Genomic DNA, 7,645 nt, shown 5'->3' with positions numbered 1-7,645 from the left:
TTGGTGGGAATCAAAAGTACGCATGTATGACGCAATCAATTCTCCTAAAAACAATGACTCAGTTATTCAACCTTGGACACCCTATAACTATAGTAATTATACAATATTTCCTGGATATGACAATAAAAGCAGATGTATATACTGCTCATCTAGTTTAGTAGATTTTTATTTATCTTCATGGAATGGAATTAGTATTACTTCATTTGCTAATAGATCGTTTGGACTATTGTATCTATCAAAACCAAAAATTGATTCTACAACATCTCTTCTATCTCTTTTTACAGAAATTTTGGCAAAAATGACTCCATGCCTAGCGTTACTAATGGTAGAAGATTAGTAGTAACAATAAACTCTGGTGATGAGCAAGTTAGGAAATCTGGAAGTTTTTCTGATTTAAATAAAGTAATTTACTATTATGCGTAGCTAGATTACATTTACGCTTAGGACCTCAATGAGATTTCAGTTATGAAATTATAGCTTGAAAAATTCTTTGAATTTACAAAATTACAAAAAATAGCTCAGAGTTTGTAACCATAATATATTAATATATTATGGTTGTTACCATTGTCTTTATATTTTGGTTCAGAAAATATGGTTATGATGTAATCATAATTTATATATAGATTATGATAAAGCTTATTTTGATTCAGAAATTATGGTTGAAGTTATAGCTTAAATATGATATGAAATTATGGATGAAAATATGGTTGAAATAATTTTAGAGATTATGGATAGAGTTATAGCTTAAATATGATATGAAATTATAGATGAAAGTATGGTTGAATAATTGTAGAGATTATGGATGGCTTAAAGGTTTAAAAATTTTTCGGCCTAGGACCCGCCTTTTTCTACTACTTACCTCTATTGAGTGTTTTTTTGAATGTTATGCTATTGTTAGTAGTTTAGACTATTTTTGTTAATTTTTTTGGTAAAGAAATCTCAATATAGTTTATAATAACAATTCAAAGTTTTGTCTCTATAAAAAAACAAACGATTTAATTTAGTAAGTTCTAACTAGTAATTCATTAATCTAGAAAGATGCATTTCATGAACTATGCTATACTGATAGGCTGTTCTGCGTTTTATTTTAAAAAAACCCGGCTATTTTCATAGTCTCAAGTCATTAAAAACATCTATTAGAACGTTGAAAAACTTTGTAAGAAACTAAAGAGCGAAGAATCAGATAATAGCAGAGTTAATTATGATTTTAATAAGTTTATATTCAATATTGTTTATTATTAAATCGTGTTAATGATTTATATTATAGTATGTAAAATTCTATAAAATATCGGCGCCTACTGTTTTGAATAAAAATATCAAGATACGTAATTTTCCGGGTTAATCAGGAATTAGTCCGTATGAACCAAAGAAAATTCAGTAAACTGACTAACGTAAAATGTCTTGCGAAAAAATCAGTTCAATATGTTGAATGCTTCTTCATTTACAAGCGTATTTCCTCATTTTGTATTAGAGCGACGCATAGTGCGAAATCAAGAACCCTTCTTGTCTATTTACCCTATTTAGGGTAAATAGGGAAGAAGGGTTAGTGATTTTAATCGCTATTACATATTACACGCTATGCATATTATTACACGCTATGCATTTAAGCACAACTTTCAACACATTCTGTTACACGCAACACGCTACGCATTTAAGCGCAGTTTTCGGTGTATAAAAATGAAAAATATTTAACATAAAAAATTGTAACGTTAATTTTTATGCACTTAATTTTTACATTAATTTACAATTTACACAAAAAAAAAAAAAAAAATAACAAAAAGCAAACAGAAATATGTATATATAAAAAAAAGTAAAAAATGATTGATCTTATATAAACATAGAAACTCAATCGATATTAGTCGGAATCCGAGCAACATAGGATTTAAAGCAAATAAGAACTCAAATAAGAGAGGAGATCTATACATATTAACATAGTCATAATAAAAATAAAAAAATGATTAAAAAACAAACTATTTTTTTATTACCTGTTAGGGTAAATTATAAATAAGCGTATATAAAAGAAAGTTTCTTAAAAAAAGAACAAAAAAGAACAAATAATCGGTTATTTGTTCTAAGAAACATATCTGAATCTTCTACAATAAAATTTATTAGGATACACATTTCACAGTGGACTACCGTGACGATATAGAATTTCGAAAGTTGCTGAATGGGTTGTCGTCAGATTTCTTCCAGGATCCAGATTCAAATGCTTGATGCGACTGATGAGCTAAAAGAAAATTTCGTACAAATTTTATTTAAAATATTTATAGGTTTAAAATAAGAAGCATTTACAGAACTACTGAGAACTATTTTTGTTTTTTAAAATATATTTACTGCATTTACTTTTATTTCTATAAAAGTAAGTAGAAAAAATCACGAATAAAACTAATCAATATCTTTGTTCTTGATGAACAACACTTTCATTTTTTATTAGTAACATTTAAGGAACCACAAGGCTCTAATCTTGATTCTGTGTTGTTCCTCACCTGTATTGATCTACCTGATACCTAATCTTACCATTAAAGTGGCGCTTTTTGCACATGGCACCAATATATACTCCTAACTAGACAAAAAGTGATCACTTTTTAATTGGTCAGAACAGGCAGCCAATATTGAATCTGATCTCTTTTCTGAGAGAGCTTGCAGTGGCTAGTGAATTTTCATCAGAACAAAAAAAAGTTTACTGCTAATAATAATCATAACACTGTTAATACTTTCATAATGATAAATGGCAACACTCTTACTAAGTCTTCTAGATTACATCTTTTCTTATCAATCAATATTGACCTCTCATAGAGTGTATATACAGTGGCGAGCAAAATAATAGGTGCCTACCAAAAAATTAACAAATACGAGAATATCTTTGAAACAAATAAAATAAAAATTTGAATTTTTATTAGAACTTTAATTTTATTACATAAATAAACAGAAATTAATAAAAATTAAGTTATTAAATATATATAATTTATTTTAATTAAAAAAAAATAAATTCCACACCGAGCAAAATAATAGGTGTTAAATAAAAAATGAAGATGGAAGTCAATAGGGTTGCAAATTATTAATACTTTGTTGCATACCCTTTATCTTTTAATACTTCCGTGCATCTTGACGGCATTGTATCCACTAGTTTTCTGCAAACTTCTACAGGAATGCTGTACCAAGCCTCCTGGAGCATCATCCACAGTTACTTTCTATTTTTTGGGTTTTGTCCAGAAATTTTAAGTTTTAACTGCGTCCATAAATTTTCAATAGGATTTAGATCCGGTGACTGAGGTGGCCATTCTAAAACTGTTACATTATTGGTCATAAACCACTCTTTCGCAGCTTTGGATGTATGTTTTGGGTCGCAGTCCTGTTGGAAATGCCAAATTATCGGCATATTTTCTTCGGCAAATGGCAACATGACATTATTTAGTATGTCTACGTATGTATATTGGGTCATAATATCTTTGATCCAAAAAAGTGGCCCCACACTGTACCAGGAAAAGCAACGCCACACCATTATATTTCCTCCGCCGTGTTTCACTGTTTTCGCAGTGAAGCGAGGTGAAAGTTCTTGCTTTGATGGTCTTCTTACATATTGTTTTCCATCAGAATTAAATAAATTAATCTTAGTTTCATCACTCTACAAAATATTACGCCATTTTTTGCTCATATCTGGTCCCCGCCAAGCAATATGATTTTTTGCAAAAATTTTTCTATTCATAATGTTCTTTCTACCAAGTAATGGTACTTTCCTCGGAGTTCGAGCTGGCAACTTACTTTCTAAAAGCCTTCTTCTAACTGTCCAAACACTAATATTTTCATTAATTTCATTTAAAATTTTTGTTGCTGGCTTGAATGGGTCTTTTTTTGAAATAATTGTAATGTGATCATCTGTACGCTGACACGTTTTGCGTGGTCTTCCTCTATTCTCACGTGATTTTTCTAGTTTTAAGGCATTTATAACTTTATTTTGAGAACATCCCATCGTAACTGAAATTTCCTTGTAAGTTTTTCCTTGTTTTCTTAAATTTCTAATAAGTTTTCTTTCTATCGCTGTGCAATGTTTTCCTCGCCCCATTTTATATCTAATTCTAATTCAATACAAATATGATATGTTATTATTTTATATAAGTTGCATAAATATTGACTTTACCTTTGTATCAACAACAAATAAAAATAATAAAATGTTTTTAATCCTACAGCAAACAGGTTAAAATAAACACACACCTATTATTTTGCTCCACCAAATTTGTAGGTTAAATATATAAATAGGGTATTCCCCTCATAAATTTGTAAGAAATTGGAAATATACTGCTCTCTGTTATAATAAAATAAGCATAGTTTGTGTAGCAATCAGTTCCTAGATGTCACTTAATAAAATATACTGTAAAATGTCAATTTAAGTGAAATTTATTATTCACACCTATTATTTTGCTCGCCACTGTATACAATCAATTTGTGTAACTAGCATCTGCTGAGGTTGTCTCTTTTTATTGTGGTTGACAGTTTTTTCCTCCTGATTCTATTTTCTGCCTTTTTAAATTTTATTTCTTATTTGTCCTTGTATGAAACAATGTTGCCATATTTGGGGTGGTTTTTCTAATGGAGAAGTTCAAAAATACATAGTAAATGTTGTTGAACCTGCTCTAGGTGCTAAGTTTAAGCCACAATCCGATCGCCATAAGGTTGCATCTTTTTCTCTAATAAAATACTATACGTGCTGAATAGTGCAGCTGCTTAAGCTATTAGCTCTTTTTTCAACAGCCAAAAATCATTATTTTATTGTAAATGCTCTGTAAAAAAGCTTTCTTTTACTGTAACTGTAAAAATGCGTTTTTTTACTGTAACTAGAACCATTTTCTTCTGTTTTATATTATTATATAATACTATAGATCACACGTTGCATATAAATATACTAAATACAAATACAAAACTTTATATCAGGGTGTTAGCTAGTTCAATGGCACCGCGTATAACGCAGAATTCGCAAAATTTAATGACCTTTATTTTTTTTTTGGAGTAATAGGACAATATTAATAAAAACTCTCAATATTTTGGAAATTAATAACAATAATTATTTCCAATGTCAAAAAAACGCTGAAAAAAATATATTCTTGGCTAGCACCCTGTATATAGTGATACATATACAATAATTTGCATTGTATGCTACACATATTTTATATAACCAGTGTATCTTCATGCAGAACTATTTGGTTTATTTAAAAAAAAAGCCTTTCAAAACCTTCAAAGCCTTCTAAAACATAAAAACCAGATATATTTTGATTTTATCAACTTTAAAAGGTAGTTTAATTTTTTAAACATACATCCAAACTTTAACTTAAAAACAAAATTCTTAAAAAACCTTTGTAAAAAGCTCCTGTTGTATCAAATCCTGGCGCAATTTCTGCGAGTCTTGTGAGTACCTAAAAACGTTTAATAAAATAAGTAAGAAATGAAATTCCACACACAAAAAAGTTAAAATATAGTTAATAATATAACTGTTCATGAAAACCACGATATGCTGTAATAGTTATGAAACTCAGAGAAAAATTTATGGTCTTTGATTTTATTTAGATATCCTAGACATGTTTACCACATGCTACATAATTAAATAAAAATAAAACTTATTATTTATTTTGCTATCTGTAAAATCAAGCTTTAAATATGATTAAACTTTTGCTATAGATAATAAGATCTAGTTGTTAATTCCAAATTACTAAGATATTTACAATTTCTCACTATTTAAAAATTATGTTATTTATGGCAAAATAGTCCAAATTCATCAGCATTTAAATTTTTTTTCATGGGGATTTGGGTGTCATTTCTCAATGACATTTGTCACAGAGGATTATTTTCAAGAAATGGTTTTAAAGCCTATGCTATTCTTAAAAATAGGAACGGAAAAACTGAATTTTAACTTGGATTACCTAGTCAAAAAATTTATTGTTGACGCAAGTGCTTAATCTGTTTACATTTAAATTTAAAATAATTTTATAAAATAGATGTGACCATTCTTTTGAAATTATGAAAATAACCAATTAGATTCTTTATTCTTCAACTCTTTCAATGCTTATAATTTTAATTTTTTCTTTTGGTATGATGCAATCAATTTGTAATTGCTGACTTTTTTTGTGACTAACTACATGAATATTGCCTATGCATTCAAAATTACCAGTAAACAGTTTCATCTGTATAAATTATTTATTTTTCCTCTTAACCCAGGTTAATATGGTGTCCTTCTAGATACCATACTTTAGGACAACCTCTTTGTTAGACACCCCTTTTTCCAGGTCTTTCGATTCATCTCTCTAATATATTTTACTAAAAGTTTTTGTAAATCTTAGTTTACTAAGCGACATGTTTGCATTTGATAGAAACAAATTATTCCTCCAAACTAATACTTTTCAAAAACTTAAATAAAAAAAAAAGGACAGTTATCAAAAACATACATATAACTTAAAACCATATCTTTAAACACCAGTTCTTGTAATTATTAGCATGGCTAAAACTTATCCTATGCAAAAACTAGATAAAGAAATATTATAATAATAAATTTCTGATTGGTTCATTATTTTCTTTTGATTTAAAGGATGCCTTCCCAAATTAAAACTTAAATCTATCCCTATATTTTTATATGTATTTTTTTTTAGGTGCCCCAAGAAGTCCTAATGGTCTTGTCACAGAGCACCGCGGAAGTGCATTTAACCGGGAAGTTCACGCCTCCTTCCTTACCGTGACGCGAAAATTTATCCAGAGCTCGTTTCGAACCTGGATCTCCTGCTTATAAGGCAAGCGCTCTAACCACTGCGCCACGGCCGCAGAATATATCAGCCAATGTATGTACACTCACTACCCAATTCCTTATATCAGTCAATGTACATACTCTCACTGCGCCTATCCTATATCATTTGATGTATGCACACTCACTATGCCTATCCTATATCATCTGATGTATGTGCACTAGTAAAAATTATTATCTTAGTCTATATCTATAAAATTTATGTTGTTTGTTCATGCTTTTTTGTTTATATAAAAACACTAAATTGTTTTTCAGGAAATAAGTATTATAAAAATAAACAGACAGAAAACTTTCCTAAATAATCGCTTATTTGAGACAAAATGTCAGGATATTGAATAGCAAAAATTTGTCCAATATAACTGGTTATTGAGTTTGGGTGCTAAAAATATGAAAGCCAAATATAGTTCATTAAAAAGTGCAAAATAAATATTGCGCTATATAATAAAATAAGACATTATAAAGATTATGAACCTATCCATAGAAATTTGATTGGTAACTGATTTCTCCAAATCAGTTACTAATAATAAAGAAAAAAATAAAGAAAAAAGAAAGTAATTGACAGAAAACATGAGAAGAACAACAGAAAAATAAAGTATGTATTAAAATTTTTGTTTGGTTTATACTGTAAATAAATGATAAGAATAATCAAATAATAATATACATGAACAATCTTTCGAGCTATTTGATTATTTATTTTTAACAAAAATAAATAATCAAATAGCTCGTTTTTTTTAAACATTAAAATAGTTTATTTTTATGTTTAAAAAAAACATTTTTAAACCTTAAAATAAACACAATACATCTTGCATACATAGGAAGCAGTCTTACACTACCACATTTGCTAAAATAAAAAAAGAAAAT

At 28.4% G+C, this 7,645-nt stretch overlaps 1 protein-coding gene across 1 annotated transcript in view; it reads right to left on the bottom strand.

Moving 5' to 3' along the window:
* Positions 1 to 1,693: 1,693 nt before the first annotated feature.
* The window catches only part of LOC100206806 (eukaryotic translation initiation factor 4E type 3), a 28,962-nt gene continuing 23,010 nt past the window's right edge, over positions 1,694 to 7,645 (bottom strand). Inside the window, exons 7-8 of the mRNA XM_065818380.1 lie at positions 5,348 to 5,408; positions 1,694 to 2,227 (exon numbers count right to left, since the gene is read on the bottom strand). Coding sequence (XP_065674452.1) covers positions 2,133 to 2,227; positions 5,348 to 5,408 — 156 coding nt within the window. The 3' untranslated portion in view covers positions 1,694 to 2,132. The remainder of the gene's footprint in view (positions 2,228 to 5,347; positions 5,409 to 7,645) is intronic.

This window comes from Hydra vulgaris, chromosome 14 (genome assembly GCF_038396675.1).
Source record: "Hydra vulgaris chromosome 14, alternate assembly HydraT2T_AEP".
Classification (NCBI taxonomy): domain Eukaryota; kingdom Metazoa; phylum Cnidaria; class Hydrozoa; order Anthoathecata; family Hydridae; genus Hydra; species Hydra vulgaris.
This window is presented reverse-complemented; position numbering and strand designations above follow the sequence as displayed.